The sequence below is a fragment of the Nuphar pumila genome, chromosome 5, assembly GCF_984573655.1.
Source record: "Nuphar pumila chromosome 5, dmNupPumi1.hap1.1, whole genome shotgun sequence".
Lineage (NCBI taxonomy): Eukaryota > Viridiplantae > Streptophyta > Magnoliopsida > Nymphaeales > Nymphaeaceae > Nuphar > Nuphar pumila.
In genome coordinates, this window is record NC_143253.1 from 3,774,023 (window position 1) to 3,792,268 (window position 18,246).

Consider the following 18,246-nt stretch of genomic DNA (forward strand, 5'->3'; position numbering starts at 1 on the left):
AGATTGCCTTTTCACTTCCCGTTTGATTCTCATTTCACTTCCCATTCAATTTCCATTTCATTTTCTGTTCAATTTTTATTTCACTTCCAAATCAACACCTGTTTCTCACTTCCTATAAATTTTAAAATGCCCTGATTGTTGCTTCCACATTTCAATCTGGCAACCTTGGAGCCTAGACTTGCTTCATTTAATGACAAGCTATTCGACTGTATCATGTGGTCTTGCTTGGGTTGACCACATAGTGGGAAGTGGCTAGAGCTGACTAATTTAATGAACATCCTATGCAATATCTAGCCATTAGATAAGGCCATAAATAAGCTTATGATATGGTTTAAGATCTGAGAGAGCCCACCATTGCTAATTCATATGCAATTTTCAACAACTTGGGGTTGTCAAGCACTTTAGCATCAAAACATGTGATCTAGAAATTAGGTCTATGTCAATTGAGACAAAAGACATTCATGACAAGAAGCAACGTCAACCACTATATACAAGGAATGGCCTCAATTGTGCCATATGAAACAAACCACAAGGTTATGGGTTTTCAACATGATAACCATTGCTCTATCACTACTAATGATAATCATATCAGCATACATAAGAAGAAAATAATATTCTTACTAGTTACTAAAAGATTAAACAATTTCTATTAACCAAGGAAACCAAATATCTGCAATTGGGTCAGCGACAAACTTTTCTTGTCATCTATCAAATATCAAACAGAAGAACAAGTCCCTTCAGCAAAAGTTAATGAAGTTAATTGTTGTACTTCTTTCAAAGGACATTTTATGTTTTACATGCCAAAATAAGGACCAACATGAAGATGGATGGAAACCCTTTTCCTCTTTCTGCATTTGCCAAGAATGACAAAGTGAAAGTGAGGCCAGCCAAAATACACCTCTATGCACAGGTAAGGCATTTCCTTTTCTTGATATTGTATTTTATATATGAATTTTTGAGAATCAAAAAGAGTCTCAGGCCCTCCCACCCTATGTTAAAGGGACATGCCAATGTGTCCTATTTCGTTAAAAAAAATTTGTGAACAAACGCATGGTTTTTAGAGGCTATATTTGAGGCTTTAGAGGCTTACACCTCATGGGTTTTCCAGCCTCAGAAGCTTAAACCTCATTGGCATATAAAGAGGCCTATGCCTCTTATGTAAAGAGGCTTAAGTCTCTACAAAATGAGTTGTTCATTAAAAATTCATTGCACGATTTAGTTACTTATGTCTTTTTTAATTGAAATAAAGTTTAGATAATAACAAATCTTGAGATAACTGCAAATTTGTGTTGATAAAAAATAACTTTATACATTAAATTAAATGTCAATAATCTAGATTTGTGCTCTATTTGAGTAGATACCTCTTATAATGATTGACATCCTCCTTTATATAAGAAATTAGTTGCACAACTACAATGAATTAACTAAGAGTAAAAAAAAGTAATTAAGCAAAGGATAATCTTAATTCATATTAGGTACTATTTAGTGGCAAGGAACATTATTTCTGAGCAATTTCCATCAAGACTATACAAAAGTGTCATGAACATTAAATAGTTAAGAACTTAAAAAAATTAAAATATAAAACAAAATTAAAAATGATGAGAATCATTATGCAAAAAGTGTAAAATTGATAAACAATAAAAACGTGCTTCTTCAAAAAAAAGATAAACAATAAAAATAGTTATATCCATGCTCTTGTACTAGTAAGAGCATTTTTGCACGGTTGTTTTTTATAAAACATAAAGAATTGCAGAGTTGTTATTTATACTTTTCAAAAACACCTCATTACACCTCAAGCCTTTAAAACCCTTCAACAAACGTGAACTTGTATCTTGTCACAGTTTTTGTTCATGTGAGATAGCATCCAATAACTACTGGTGATTGATTCCTATAGTGCAAGTTATGCTTGTTAACAGGTCAAACCCATCAGACCTAAGGGGATCTAGACCTGGATCCAACTTTGAGTGCCGGTACCAGGTCCGGACTTAAGTCCAATCAGATCTACTATAAGCAAAACTAGATCCAGGTCCAGATATAAATAGCATATACCAAAGCTGGTAAAATTTTAATATTTATATTTTTATATTGAAGATGAAACACAAAGGGTTTTAGTCAAAGATGAGGAGATTAAGGAGAGATGGAAAGATTATTTTGATAAGCTATTTAATAGAAGTCATGCTCAAGATCTTGGAGACTTGTCCATTCCTTTTCATGAGATGAATCGTGATTTCATGCGCAAGATTCAAAAGAAAGAAATTGCAGAGGCTTTGAAGAAAATGAAATCAAGAAGGGCAGTTGGCCCAGATGGTATACCTATCGAGGCTTGGAAATGCTTGGGAGAGAAAGGTTTAAAATGGTTGACAAATCTTTTTAACAAGATTTGGCGGACAAATAAGATGCCTAATGAGTGGAGGAAGAGTACGTTGGTGCCTGTATATAAGAATAAGGGTGATATACAAGATTGCACAAACTATCGTGGTATAAAACTCATAAGTCATACTATGAAACTTTGGGAGAGGGTGATTGAGTCTAGGTTGAGGAAGGTTGTCATGATATCGGACAATCAATTTGGTTTTATGCCCGGAAGATCAACTATGGAAGCTATACATCTTCTTAGACAACTTATTGAGAGAAATAGAGAGAGGAACAAAGATTTGCATATGGATTTTATTGATTTGGAGAAGGCATACGATAGAGTACCTAGAGACGTTCTCTGGTGGACAATGATGAAGAAAGGTGTTTCTCTCAAGTACATTAGTATAATTAAGGATATGTATGAAGGAGCAGTAACCAATGTCTGCACTTGTGGAGGGGTGACAACCAATTTTCCTATAACGGTTGGGTTACATCAAGGATCTGCTTTAAGCCCTTTCCTATTTACTATAGTGATGGATGAGCTTACGAGATCAATTCAAGAAAATGTGCCATGGTGTATGTTGTTTGCTGATGATATTGTTTTGATTGATGAGTCTAGAGCTGGGATTAATGCTAAGTTAGAATTATGGAGACAGACATTGGAAGCAAGAGGTTTTAAGTTGAGTAAGAGAAAGACAAAATATATGGAATGTCGGTTTAGTAAGCAACAAAGTAGTGATGGGAGTGTAGTGAAGCTTAGTGAGCAAGAAATATCGGTGGATGATTGTTTCAAATATTTGGGATCTATCATTCAGAAGTATGGAGAAATTGATGGACATATAAATCATAGGATAAAGGTTGGGTGGATGAAATGGAAAAGTACAACTGGAGTGTTGTGCGATCGTAGAATGCCATTGCGGTTGAAGGAAAAGTTTTATAGGACGACTATTAGGCCCGCTTTACTATATGGTACGGAATGTTGGGCTGCCAAGAGACATCATATTCAAAAAATGAGTGTAGCTGAGATGCGTATGCTTAGATGGATGTGTGGAAATACAATAAAAGATAAGATTCGGAACGAGGAGATACGTAAGAAGGTAGGCGTTGCACCTATTGAAAATAAGATGAGAGAAAATCGTTTATAGTGGTTTGGACATATTCGACGAAGGTCTAATGATGCTCCAGTTAGAAGGATGGAGAAATGGGAAAATATATTAGTTAAAAGAGGTCGGGGTAGGCCTAGGAAGACTTGGATGGAGATGATAGGAAAGGATATGAATGCTTTGAACCTCACCGAGGACATGGCATTGGATATAAATGATTGGAGGAGAAGGATTCATGTGGAAGACCCAGAATGATTTTCTTTATTGGTTCATATCGCCGACCCCAATTGTTTTGGGATGAAGGCGTAGTTGTTGTTGTATATTTTTATATTGAAAATTAACGGATCTTAATCGGAAATGATTGTGGTTGGGTTAGGCTTTATATTTTGTTACCAGACCCGGGTCCATATATTCTCAGACCCTATGGATCTGATGATATGAGCAACTAATGGGACCTATCTTTGGGTTGGGATTGGGTCACCCACCCATTAACAGGCCTTTAGAGATCGTGTTAGTCTGTTAGAGAATAACTTTGAAAACAGCAATTACAGTTAAAACAAAGAAAAAGAACAGTAAAACTTCAAATGAAAGAAGAATAAATTTAGCATGTAATATAAGACAGCGTTTATGGAAGGTAGATGAAGATGGTAATTATTTTAGCGTAAAACTTCAAATATAGAAATTACAATTAAGGAAGAGATCAAGAAAAGAATGGCAAAACAAAAATATTAACTTGAACGACATCAGTCACTGCCATTAAAAGAAACCAAAAAGATGAAAGACACCTCTTTCTCAAAATGAAAAATCAGCAGCAAAGTGTAGACTACAAACTACAATTAGTATATTAGGCATTGAACAAAAAAAATCACTGGAACACTCAATGCCAAGAAAGGTCACCAAATATAACAATATCAAGAATGTGTGCATACTCAGTAGTAAAGAAGATGACCAGATCCATAGTCTTCAATGCCATTGAACCAGTTAAGTAGGAGATGCTGCAAAGAGAAAGAAACGCTAAAAGATACAAACATTTTACTGTTATCATGAACAGACAATTCAATAAGCAAGTTCCATAGTTCAAAAGTATAATTAATTAAAAGTATCGGAACCAATGTTGTAAGAATCAAATTGAATGGGCCTCAAAAACGATTCAACAGTAGGGTTGATTTGAGGGTTTAAGAAAATCAGCCTATTTTTAATTGAATCAACTGCATCAGCCAGAATCAGTCGAGTGATTTTTATAAAAAAATTAAAATCTTCTGAATTTTTATTTTTAATAAGAATCAAACTTTTTAAATGGTCCGATCCAAGTCGAGACGATTTTATGAATGTTTTTGAAAACCGAACCAATTTTGACAACATTGATCGAAACAGACAGATAAAAAAAACGACATTCGAATATATAGCATCGTGTCAACCCGAACTTACGATTCCAACAGCCAAAACATGCAATTAAGACCGGCATCGTGTAACTCAACCAAACGCCTCTCCAGAAAATCAAACACTGACGAATTTCCATAGAAATCCAGACCGTTTTAACCGAGTTCGCACGGGAATTTTGCAAAACGAATCGAAGAAAGAAAAAAGATGAACGATCGTTAACATCATCATTGAAAAGGAAACAAAAAGGTGTGAAAGGTAAGAACAAAATGAAAGAAGAAACCGAAACCCTAGAGGGTAGAATCGACGATACCGAAAAAAAAAGAATCCCTAGGAACCGAAAGAGGAAAACCTGCAAGTCCTCGAGGATGGACGCAAACGTCGTGTTCCCGAAGATCAGTGCTCTGCATCCTCGAGCGATCGCAGTGGCGAGTGAAACCCTAGCGAGAATTTACTAGCGCTTTTTTTTATTGCAGTAAATGAAGAGTTGCAGAGGGAATTGCGGAGGATCGATGGGAGTATTGGGGACGAGCAACGAGGTTTAAATTGGCGCCAAAAACAGAGGGGAGGGAGTAACGGTTCGGGTATCCGGACCATTGGAGAGCACCCGAACCCGCTCATGAGTCCTATAGATTATAGGGCTAAAGTTTAAAACGGCAGAAATATCGGCAGCCAAATGCTCTCTTTCGAGAGAGAAAGTTTTTCGAAAAATCCTGTGGTTTTCTCGGAAAAAAATATTGGCAATAAAAAAAAAAGTTAAAATTAAAAAAATTATGAAGAAATACAAACACAAAATATTTAAAAGGAAAAGACACATGATCTTTTTGAGATAAATAGTCATTAAAAACATAAATATCGTGTTTAAAAAATGATATTTATGTTTTTGACGAAAAAAATCATTACATTTTGAAAACTTTTGAGTAATTTCTGGCGATATTTGTCAGGCTTGGGGTTGGGTGATGAATTGGTGATTCGGGTGGATTGGTGTAACTATGTTCATTTGCTTGCACAAGTCAGGAATGCTGGTGCAATCTTGACACAAAAAGACAGTTTAGTTTTTATTAAATTTTAATAATAATTTAGTAAAAATGCATTTTGTATAAATGAAATATCAAAAAAAGGTTTTAATTGATAAAAAAAGGTGTCATCATTTCCAATTTTTCAAAAAGTTTTACAATTCTCGTGTAGGGCCATACCCAACATAGGTTCTGTCGGTTTCAAAAGACCCGTTTGAACTCGGCATAAAAATAGACCCAGACCCGTATCGACGTCCACCTTCTGGTATCCAAGTATTTGTAGTGTTATCTGATGTGGCATTTATCTCATGGATTTAGCTGTTGTTTGGGAGAAAGAGTTGGAGGGAGTCGACATTTTAGGTTGGGAATCATCCAATTCCAATTCCTTCAAGATACTCATTTAAACTCTTCTTAAAAAGATTATGTATTTGCAACTCCTTGAATCAAAAGGATTCCGGTGGGTTCCTAAATTTCCTATGGTTCAAAATTTTTATCTCATTTACCTCAGTAAATCTTATATTCACCTATTTTACCTCAATAAACAATAGAATTCAATCTCACTAAATTCTAAAAATTTATGTTATATGTATATATAACATAAAAATCTATACATAATCTATATATACACATAATACAGATGTATACATAATATATATGCATACATAATATATATATGTGTGTGTATCTTATAGAATATATATATACATACAGGCCCAACCCTAGCCCAAATACCATGTTATGGGTTTCCAAACATAGTGAGGAATCAAGAGTACTTACAAGCCTAAATGCTTGAAGGAGTTGTTTATGCTTTCAAACAAAAGTGGAAGTCCACAACTCCTCCAAAATTGACTTTCCTTGATTTCTAGTAGCTTTACTCTTTCTGACTCCTTGCAACTCCCTTCAACACAGGTTCCCAAAGATACGGTTAGGGTTTGGCTATGGGTATATAGTTTATTTTAGACCTAAGTAGGTCAAACATTTTAGAAGACAGTTCGGGTTCACTTTGGATGTGAATTAAGTTGGATTCATGTTGAGTGTGGATTGGGTTAGGACTATAATGGTTTGAGAATGAGTAATGTATGAATAGGTTTGAGTTCATAAACGGTTTAGATTTAGTTTAGTTTGGGAACAAACTATGTGTTGTTTGCCTGGAAGATCAACTATGAAAGTTATACATCTTCTTAGACAACTTATTGAGAGAAATAGAGAGAGGAACAAAGATTTGCATATGGTTTTTATTGATTTGGAGAAGGCATACGATAGAGTACCTAGGGACGTTCTCTGGTGGACAATGATGAAGAAAGGTGTTTCTCTCAAGTACATTAGTATAATTAAGGATATGTATAAAGGAGTAATAACCAATGTTTGCACTTGTGGAGGGGTGACAACCAATTTTCCTATAACGGTTGGGTTACATCAAGGATCTGCTTTAAGCCCTTTCCTAATTGCTATAGTGACGGATTAGCTTACGAGATCAATTCAAGAAAATGTGTCATGATGTATGTTGTTTGCTGATGATATTGTTTTGATTGATGAATTTAGAGGTAGGGTTAATGCTAAGTTAGAATTATGGAGACAGACATTTGAAGCAAGAGGTTTTAAGTTGAGTAATAGTAAGACAGAATATATGGAATGTCGATTTAGTAAGCAACGAAGTAGTGATGGGAGTGTAGTGAAGCTTGGTGAGCAAGAAATACCTGTGGATGATTGTTTCAAATATTTGTGATCTATCATTCAAAAGTATGGAGAAATTGATGGAGATGTAAATCATAGGATAAAGGTTGGTGGATGAAATGAAAAAGTGCAACTGGAGTGTTGTACGATCGTAGAATGCCATTGCGGTTGAAGGGAAAATTTTATAGGATGACTATTAGGCCCACTTTACTATATGGTACGGAATGTTGGGTTGCCAAGAGACATCATATTCGAAAAATGAGTGTAACTGAGATGTGTATGCTTAGATGGATGTGTGGAAATACAATAAAAGATAAGATTCAGAACGAGGAGATACGTAAGAAGGTAGGCGTTGCACCCATTGAAAATAAGATGAGAGAGAATCGTTTACGGTGGTTTGGACATATTCGGCGAAGGCCTAATGATGCTCCAGTTAAAAGGATGGAGAAATGAGAAAATATATTAGTTAAAAGAGGTTGAGGTAGGCCTAGGAAGACTTGGTTAGAGATGATAGGAAAGGATATGAATGCTTTGAACAACACCGAGGACATGGCATTGGATAGAAATGATTGGAGGAGAAGGATTCATGTGAAAGAACCAGAATGATTTTCTTTGTTGGTTCATATCGCTGACCCCAATTGTTTTGGGATGAAGACGTAGTTGTTGTTGTTGGGAACAAACCGTGTAAGTTGCCAACGGTTCAACTCCCAGTGCCAGTGTCTTTAATTGGTGGGCTCCATAACAAATTTGGTGTTAGTGATCCCACTAGAGATTTATCTCGCAGGAGGCAGACCCATTAAGTGATACGTTTCAGTGAAGGTTCTTATCATAAAAGAAAAATAAGGGTAAGAATGGAAACATGAATTATTTGCCCCACTATATGAGTGTTTTAACGTGTTTATTATAGATTTTAGTCCCATATATGGATCTTGGATTACATCTAAATACAAAAAAGATGTTTAAAAATTGGGTAATTTGAGAAAAAATATGAATTGATATTATATATATCCTTTAATTGATGTCATATTCGATCAAATTAAGAAAGTTTATCAAAAAATCATGAAATTTATCCCTAAATATGGATCTCAAAATAGATCAAAGTATTAAAAATGTTTAAAAACTGAGTAATTTAAGAAAAAAATAATAATTTATATTTTTTATATACAAATGCAAAAACCACAAATAAATCATAAAAAACTTGAAATATAATAAAATAAATCATAAATAAACTAAAAAAACCTTAAACTACAAGAAAAAAACCATAAAAAAAAACTATTAATAAACCATAAAAATAAATATAAAAAGCTCCAATTGAAACCCTAATAAAATAAAAATAGTCATAATCAAATTAACTATAAAAAAACTAATCAAAGAAATTTAATTCAAAGTCATAATCAAAGAAAATCAAAATAAAACTCTAATGAAATCAAAGAAAACCCTTAATCAAATTAACTAAAAAAAATCATAATTCAAGAAATTTGATTCAAAGCCCTAATCAAATAAAATAATAATAACTAAATTAAATAATAAATACCCCAATTAAAGATATTTGATTCAAAGCCCAAATCAAACAAAATATAAAAACCTTAATTGAAAAAATTTGATTTAAAGACTTAATCAAATTAATTTCTTATTCAAAGCCCCAATAAAGAGGCAAAGAAGAAAAAGAAGAAGAAGAAGAAGAAGAGAGAGAGAGAGAGAGGTGTCATTGTTAGTGGCATCGCCGTTGTACAGAGGTGAGTGATAGAGGGTGAGCGGTAGATCTTTCTCCCCACGATGTTTTTTTTTAGTATGGGTTTTCTTCATCCCATTCTTGACATAACATGTAACACCTAAAAATTTTAACTTGAAAAAGAATAGAGTTTTTTTTCGCAATTAAATGCAATGTCTCGTCAATGGCATTAACTTAACTGAATTAAGTTCTAAGGAGTCAGCCTATGCAAGCACCAAACTTTAATAGCTTCTTAAAACCGAGTTTGAGAATGTACATCCAATTGATAAAGCCCTTTATTCGAATAAATTTTGAAATCACAACAGAGATCATTAATTTGAAATCAGTTAAACATTCTGAGCGGGTTACAGGTAATTAAGCACATCACATCCATTTGTACATCAAATTTAAATGTTCATCACATAAATAAAAGTGTATACATCCAAATTTTAAACTTAATAATTCAAATAATCAAAAGGATGTCCCCGGGATCTAAATGAGTGGTTCACATGGCACCACCTCAACAACCCACAACCACTCTGTAATTGCTCAATCATTACTTGTATTTATATAAAAGTAGGGAGTCAGACTTCAATAAATCTCAATAGAAAACATTGTAATCATGCATGCATATACGAACTAAAAAATGCATGGCATCAAGAGCAATTAGAATTCATATCTTTCACATAATCATAACAAAAAATTAAACTGAGCATGCAATGTTTATGCTTTATGTAACATGTTAGAAAACATGAATAAATACATTAATATGCATATGAATTATTAGAGCATATTTTAAAAATAAATATTTTCATGTATACGATCTTTGTTTTTTTTTATCACTTTTACAAGTATATAAGTCAACTCATCATAACAGATAAGACCACTCAGGTGTTTATTATGCTATTATTTTTAATTTCTATGAGTGACTTACTGAAGCAAATCCATTGAGAATGATCCAATGTCGAGAGAAAATCCACCAATGACAACAAATACGATTGATCCTAACACTTTTGCAGAAGACATGAACTTACCACTTAGGATAATATTCGATAGTTCGGGCCTCCTCCCACTTGTGGACTGGAGACCAAATGAGTTGTGGTGTAGTAATACTCTCATCAAACAATAATATTGGTCACACAGGGGAGTACCGTCTGCCCTCTCTAAGGTAGACTAAGAATTTTTGTAACATACCCTTCTGAGGTATACCTAGAGATTTTTTCAACATAGGACTACCTTTATTAAGGCCATAAGTCAATAGGGCATATTCACAAGGATAACATATTGTATTTTAGTATGTTTTGGTTTTCATTTGGATCCTTGCTCAACATGTATTAATGAGTTCACATGTGCATACCTAAGATTTTCATAATTATATGCACAAATTCATGACATACTCAAATCAGTATTAGAAATTACATGCGAAACACGGTTCATATGTGTACACATGGCACCAAATAAGTTCTTCGAACCTCAATTCATTCATGTGCATGCATGTACTTTTATATCTCACAACACAAAATTCATTTACGTATGCTACATAGTTATTCATGTTCTTTTGACATTATTTTGATTTATAAAACCGGAAATCTCATTCGAAATCATTCACATATGCAACATGCAACATGCAACTGATGTATCATAGCATCTAATAAAAAAAAATTAATATCATGATGCATGCCCTAATATAGTACCATAAATATATGTTGCATATCATTCTCATTCAAGCATGTAAACATAACATGCATTTGTTTAACCTTGTAATTGAAAATTACAGCACATGTATAATCACATATTCGTATTTAAATACCATCACAATTAACATCATTAGGACAATACAATGTATTTAAACAAGTTATGTGTTTAATTGGTTCAGTTCGAAACACCATTCATGTCTAGCTGGTTCACTTTCTGAACCATGACATACATTTAAACATGAGTTTCAACTTAGAATAACAAACATAATTTATTATTTAGTGTAAATTCTATCATGGTCTGAGTACAATGAAATAAAATTTAAAACTTTTACAATAGAAGCTCATGTGTGTTAGATAACTATATCCACAAACCTTGTCCCAATTGGATTTTGTATCTGAAATAAATACATGTTTTTTTGAAACTGGTTTTATATTCACTAAACAAACCTATCTTGTTCGGTCTTACCAAAGAGGCATCAACCCATGAATTTATATAATGAGATAAATTCTATAAATTTTTATGCAGTTTGATGAATGTGACTCGCACAATCTTTAGAAATCAAATCTAAACTCTATCTCATATGTGAATTAAAATTCACGCACCACAGTTTGTTTCAGTTTCAGAACAAACTATATTTCAAAACTTTTGGATTCTAAAACTATATTTTGTAATTTTTAAATTACAAACTATAATGAATATGAGCACAAGTTTTTTATCATGTATTCTCTATTATAACAACTACTACATATAAAATTTTCAGCCATAAATATGGAAATGATTTAAAGAAATAAAATCTATTAATTCAGGTATGTCATTATAAAATTTATGCTAGAAGTTATGTTTTGACTTGTAGAGGTCGTATCTCTCAATCCATACTCAAATAGATCCATTTTTTTTAAGACTTTCTCTATGTATTTGAAACATTCCTCTAAAAATTCAAAATTTTTGGATTCACCATTTGAGAGAACGATCAAAATTTTAAAAACTGGTTGGAAACAAAAATTACATGACAACATGCATTCAAATCACAATATATCATTTATTTCAAGCTTTTCATAAAATAAATAATACAAACATGTTTTTTTTCATGATTTGATTTAATATGATTCATTATTGACATGCATAAACATAATTAAACATGATGTAAACATAAAGATCATAATCATAGTATGAATCACATCATGAATTCATTGTTTATGCACAAAAAACTCAAATTTTAACAAAACTAATCCCCAAAAAGTGATTTCGAGTTTTTTGGAAAAACTCAAAAGAGAATTTTAGACTATCATTTCATATTCCAACCATGCATATCATATTCAACATGCTCAAATACATAAATATAACATCAAGCATGAATCTACATCCGAAAACACATACATCAAACCCTTTTTGCAATATGTATTCCCGCAAAAACAGTTTCCATGAAAAGGGTTTATGTAAAACTCAAACTCAAGCCATAGAATCAGTCCAGATCCAAGATGGATATAGGTATACACACTCTTATGTATTTGAGAATCGAATCCCAGCATGTTCGTGTTCCTTAGCATCGTATACACACTCGTGGTTAGAGTATACCTACCTCAAAAGCAAAAAATGAACGATACTGGACATTGAAACCGAAAAATGCTACCATAGAGGACCTCTTCGCTTTATTGCATACCTTCTCCCAATGTGTACACCTTCAATGGAAGCTTAACCAGCACTGGACAAAATCTCTTAGAGGGCATGGGATAGGAAGTTAGAATAGAGAAAAGAGAGAAGAATGGAGAGAGAGAATTTAGAAGTGAGAGTGAGAAAGATCTTTAATGAGTGGGCCGTCTGAGGAGTCACCTCAAACCCCACATGGGATCTCTCAATCCCACATGTAGACTCTCTAGTTAACCTAAACTCTATCTTTAATAATAAATCTCCTAAACTATCTTGGATTCTAACGATAAGGTAATTTTCCTAATTGAATTAGAAAACTACACTTAATTATAATTCAGAGAAAAAAATTCAAGTAAACCTAAATCCATCATTGAGACATAAAATCCATCTCTATTAATTTAATAATTATTGAAAAGTTACAGGATAGTGCATAAATGTTTGATCATCGTGGCATCCTGCACAATCAAACACACCCTAATTGAACATGCTCATGTATATGGTTCATGTGAACATTGGTTGTAAATGGTAATATCCAATGTGAATCAGGATATTAACATTTTCAAGTTACATTTAGTTCACATAATTAAATATCATGGTACATAATTTTTTAATAACACAAATGACCAACTAATTTTTAAATTTGATGGGTCAATTATGGATCGAACTATGGGTCCATGTCAATGTCACCCAATTCAATTCATATTCTATGCTTTTGAGAGAGAGATTTCTAACAACCAAGATAACATCGATTCCACATATATATATATATATATATATATATATATAGAGAGAGAGAGAGAGAGAGAGATTTCTAACAACCAAGATAACATCGATTCCACACACACACATATATATATGTGTGTGTGGAATCGATGTTATCTTGGTTGTTAGAAATCTCTCTCTCTCTCTCTCTCTCTCTCTCTATATATATATATATATATATATATATATATATATATATATATATATATGGTCATTCTAACATCAAACTAGTTATGTTTAACATTATATGAATTCAATCGTGTTAAAATGACTAAAAAACTTTGTTTAATATTAGATGAATTTAATCATATTAAAATAACTAAAATATTTTAAAATTTGACATTGTTGAAAATGTATAGTTACCTTTTAAGGGAAAATTTATAAATTTGATGGATTTTTAAAGTTACTTTTTTGAAAAAAATGTGTTGACTTTTCAATTCCCGAGCTAAACAAGCTGAACACCAGTTAGCTCATTTATAAAAATATATATATTTTTAAATTAAAAAAATACACAAAGTCAGAGTGGCCGTAGGGCATCACCTGGGGTTTTCTCTCATTTCAACGAGGGTTCTTCGTCAACTAAAAAAATATTAAGTCAAGTTCAAACTAACTCATTTCTAAAACAAATAATTGTTTCAAACTTATAAGCAATAGGCAATTTGATTTTTTTTTTCACAAGGAACAGTTGGGGTTAGACCCCCTTCATTATGAAATGGATAATTACAGTCTTACATAAAAAAAATCATTGTCATGAGTTATATCTCAGTATGGAGGTTTGCCATACCAAACCTTTCAATCCTGGGCTTCAGCTAGTGCACGTCATCTTGTGTTGGGACGTTGCAGGTTCAAACCCAATGGTATAATTGTATAAGTGGTAAGGGTCTGCCTAACCCCAGCTTAACTTTCAAAAAAATATGCTTTCAATCTCTAAAATGACACGGTGGTTGAGCAACAAACACACAATCGAAGAAGGGTTGGATTTCAAAACAACACAATCTCTGAGATGTATCCTAAAATTCCAAAAAATCTTCATGGGAATGCTCTATGCCTGCTATTAGTGTATCCTAAAATATATTTATTATTAATAAACAATGTTATATGAACTTGTTGAGCATATTGAGCTGTTTTTATGAGTCTACCTGGAGAGCAGTTTAAGACAGTGTTTGCATGTCACGGAAAACGGGTATTTTTGGCGAAAACCCATTTACGGGCGTGCATTTTTGTGATGCTCAAAATTTTGAAACAAACATGGTATCGTGAAATCTCTTGACGGGCGTGTCAAAATGCACGTTGGACCCTCCTTTTCTGCGAAAACGGTTCCGTAGGAGAGTTGGATTCCCTTTCCACGGCAGTGGATTCCACCGAAACTGTCCTGAAAAACGATTAAACTAACTTTTCTTTATATGCACATGGCAACAAAAAGCAAAAGGCTTGACCTTAACATGTTTATTTAATGTGAAAGTATGTTGACCCTACAAGTACTACATCTACGTGGCATTAAGCAAGTCCCGAGTGATGCCATGCAAGTTCCACGTGTCAGAAAATGCGACCTTCTTCCCGCACACCAAGAGCATGAGAGAGTTCTTGTTAATTTCGCACAACCCATCGGCCCGCAACGAGCCACCGGTACAGTGGAGAGTTTGGCGACTATATAAGCCACCACACGCTCCACCTTCTCTCTTAATTAGATTGTTTCTCTAAATTCTCTTGCCCTAATCCTAACGCTAACCCTAGCCCGAGCAAAAGTGCAAAATCTTAAGAAGGATCCCCCGAATTCGAATTCTAGCGCTACTGACGCTCCCTCCAGAAAAATTTTCCTCAATTTCGTGCGCTAGAACGCTCTTCGTCAAGATGTGGTCGAATTCGGCGCGTTAATCGTTGCTACGCCACACTCTCCATCAAAGAATTCCTGCGATTTTTGTGCCCTGAACGTCGGATGAAGAAACATTGTGCCGTCTCCTTGTTTTCTGGCGTGAGATGAGCTCCTGTGAGGCGCCCTACACTCTCCTGGGGTTACTCCTCAGCAATGTACGCATCGGTCGGACCGGTACTTGCGTCTCCGGATCGCACCAGCTGAGGAGCTACGCTGTCAGGCAGATCAACGCCTTCCTGTGGATCGCGCTCATCATGGTCACCGGCATCCTCGTGCAGAAGATTGCCCGGTTGCTCAGGTTCTGGTCGCAGGGAAGCCCGGGCCGCCCTGCTCGAGCTTCTTTGGCCACATGAAGGTGATTTTCAAGGGGAAGGGTCGTAACCAGTTTGATGATCTCACAGGTGAGCCTTGGATAGGAGTTTTTTAGTTATCTCGGGCATGGACTGCATAATTTTGCTTCCTTTCCTTTCTGGGATTGTCGCGGAATTAAGGGGTTTAGGGTTTTGTCGAGATCGCATGAAGAGTATGGGTCGGTGGTTAGGTTATGGCTGTGCCGGCGCAGCTGCTGGTGTCGGTGACGGATCTGGAGTTGATCAAGGAGATGCTGCATAAGGCGGAGGATAAGTTGCCGTTAATAGGGAAGATGTTTAGGATGGCGTTTGGGCGATCGAGTTTGTTCGTCTCGGCTTTTGAGAAGGTAATCTGGTCCTGTTCGTGTTTCCTGAATCATAATCAAGTCTAATTCATTCATTATTTATCATTTTGGTATTTGGAGTCACTAGATTATGAGAATTACCGTGTGAACTGGGCATTTCAAACGTTTGCTTTTTTTTTTTTGCAAATCCAACCATGTAAATGCGTTCTGCATGGTGAATTTGCTAGAAATCAATTGTTGGATAGTGTATTTTTGCGGAAAAAATATAATTTTTGGATGCTTTAATATTTATAAAGATTTTGAGCCGTTGATTTTAAAGCCTTAAAAAATCTTGTTTATGCATCATAGTCGGATGATTCAAGAGCTGCTCACATCCGTACTGATAGATTTAAGAGAAAAGAACAAAAAATCCATAAAATTCTTGGTTCACAGTAGTTCAGATATTTCCAGTTCTCATATTCTAGTGACTCTTGGTATTTGGTATTTGATTTTGTATATCTTGAAGGTAAGGTATTGTTGTAATTTGTGAAGGGCTTAAAATATGTCACATGAATATAAAAATATATATAGTCCAAAAGTTGGACATAATTGACCCTGGGTGCGTTGACTGCACCAGGATCTTGACCGCATGGGGTGCGGGTGCGACATGGGTGCAGCACCTAGTTGGAGAATCCTTGTGACATATAGTGCAAAAAAAAATTTTCTTGGCAATTTTTTTTTTAAAGTTCAAAAATTGGACCAAAATGACCCTTGGTGCATTGACCGCACCCAGGGTCGGGTTGACCGCACCCGGTGCCGTACCTGCACCCATGTCGCATTGCGTGGACGAGGGTGTGGCACTCGTGACATGGGAGCCTTAAATTTATTTCTAGGCTAATTACCTTTTTTTGCGGGTTTTTTTCTAAATTATTTTTGGAAGAACAAACCGCAGTCACCAAGTGCTTTTGGTCATCTCCTGGGGGCTCTATCTATTGGCTTTCTATTTTGATCTTTTGTTTTTGGGAGAGAAATTAGGGAAAGGATAGAGGAAAACATAGTGGAAATCAGTTTATGCAATGAAGGCAATTAATTAGTTTTCTCTTCATTCTGGTCTTAAATTCGCTGCACTGTGTGCACATGAGGTATGAATTTTGAGAAGGGAACAGTTGCTTTTGTTTCAGCAAGATAGAACGGTGAAAAAGATAAAACAAGGGCAAATTTGTTGATTCATTGTTAGTTTTCCCACTGCTTTATTGTAGATGTTAAGTTTCTTTCTTTTTTTTAAGCACTTTGGTGAAGAAAGCAGGAATCTAGAAATGAGACTGTAGATGTTTACTGTTGAAACCTGAGCTCTTTGTACCATAGACTAAAATGTTCTTTTGTCGTTCAGATGGATTCCTTTTATTCGGACATTGAATATTCTACCTTTATCATTTCCTTAAATGAAAACGAAAGAACGTGGCCTATATATTATTTCATGCATATATGAGACTTTATTCCTCTTTCGTTTCACTTTCCTTCTTGGTTACAGGGTTTTGTAAGGCATGCTTTTTTTTATTTTTTTGATGACGAAGGAACCCTCACCGAGAACCAGGTCACTTAATGGGCAATGCCTCCCTGTGAGGTAAAACTCCTGGTTGAGGACACAACCACCCATCCTTACGTGCCCCCAACATGTTAAAGTGTTGTGTTTTTCTTCCTTCCTTGCTTATTGTGTTATGTTCTGTTCTTTTCTGCATATAAGAAATGGAGGGAAATCGTTGGCAACACAGTTGGATGAGAAATTGGTGGTTGACAGGGCTTATGAAATTTCGTCCAAGGTGGTTGACTCTATAATGGAAAGGATTGATTCTTTAATGGCTGAAGGAGTTCTTGATTGCAGATCAGTTTCACAACAATTGTCTTTTTTTATTCTTGGGGCAACACTTTTTGGTGATGGATTTTTGACTTGGTCTAAGGCCCAAGCCTATGAAGAACTTCTTGTGATGATCACCAAGGATACTTGCTTCTGGGCATCATATAAAATTCCTCTTTTTTGGATGAGAAACTTTTGGAGATATCAACAGCTATGCAAAACACTGAAATATTTAACTCAGGAGATACTTCTAGAGTGCAAGCATTAAGCTAGAATGTTCAATGATTCAATCCCATTAGCAGAGGCTGTGATAATAAAATTTCAAACATTGTGAGGTCAGATGGTCTTGATCAAACAAGCCCTCCAGAAGATGCATTTGCAGGTTTATTATCAGGAGAGTTTATGGAACTTGGTTTGATAGATGAATCCTATGCAAATATCATGGGGATAATGTTTCATGGATGTCTGACAACTGCTGGTTTGATCGGTAGTGTGCTGACAAGGCTTGTTATACATCCAGAGATTCAGGAAAAGGTAT

General features: G+C 34.7%; 1 protein-coding gene across 1 annotated transcript; it reads left to right on the top strand.

Moving 5' to 3' along the window:
* Nucleotides 1-15,763: 15,763 nt before the first annotated feature.
* On the top strand, nucleotides 15,764-17,976 carry LOC149836513 (uncharacterized). The gene is made up of 3 exons (XM_090006937.1): nucleotides 15,764-15,916; nucleotides 16,380-16,384; nucleotides 17,598-17,976. The coding sequence occupies exons 1-3, from the start codon at nucleotides 15,764-15,766 to the stop codon at nucleotides 17,974-17,976; spliced, it is 537 nt and encodes a 178-aa protein (XP_089863063.1).
* The last annotated feature ends 270 nt before the right edge of the window (nucleotides 17,977-18,246 follow it).

Excerpts from the sequence above, each read along its gene's own strand:
- LOC149836513 (XM_090006937.1), top strand. The coding sequence starts at position 15,764 with ATGGCTGTGCCGGCGCAGCTGCTGGTGTCGGTGACGGATCTGGAGTTG.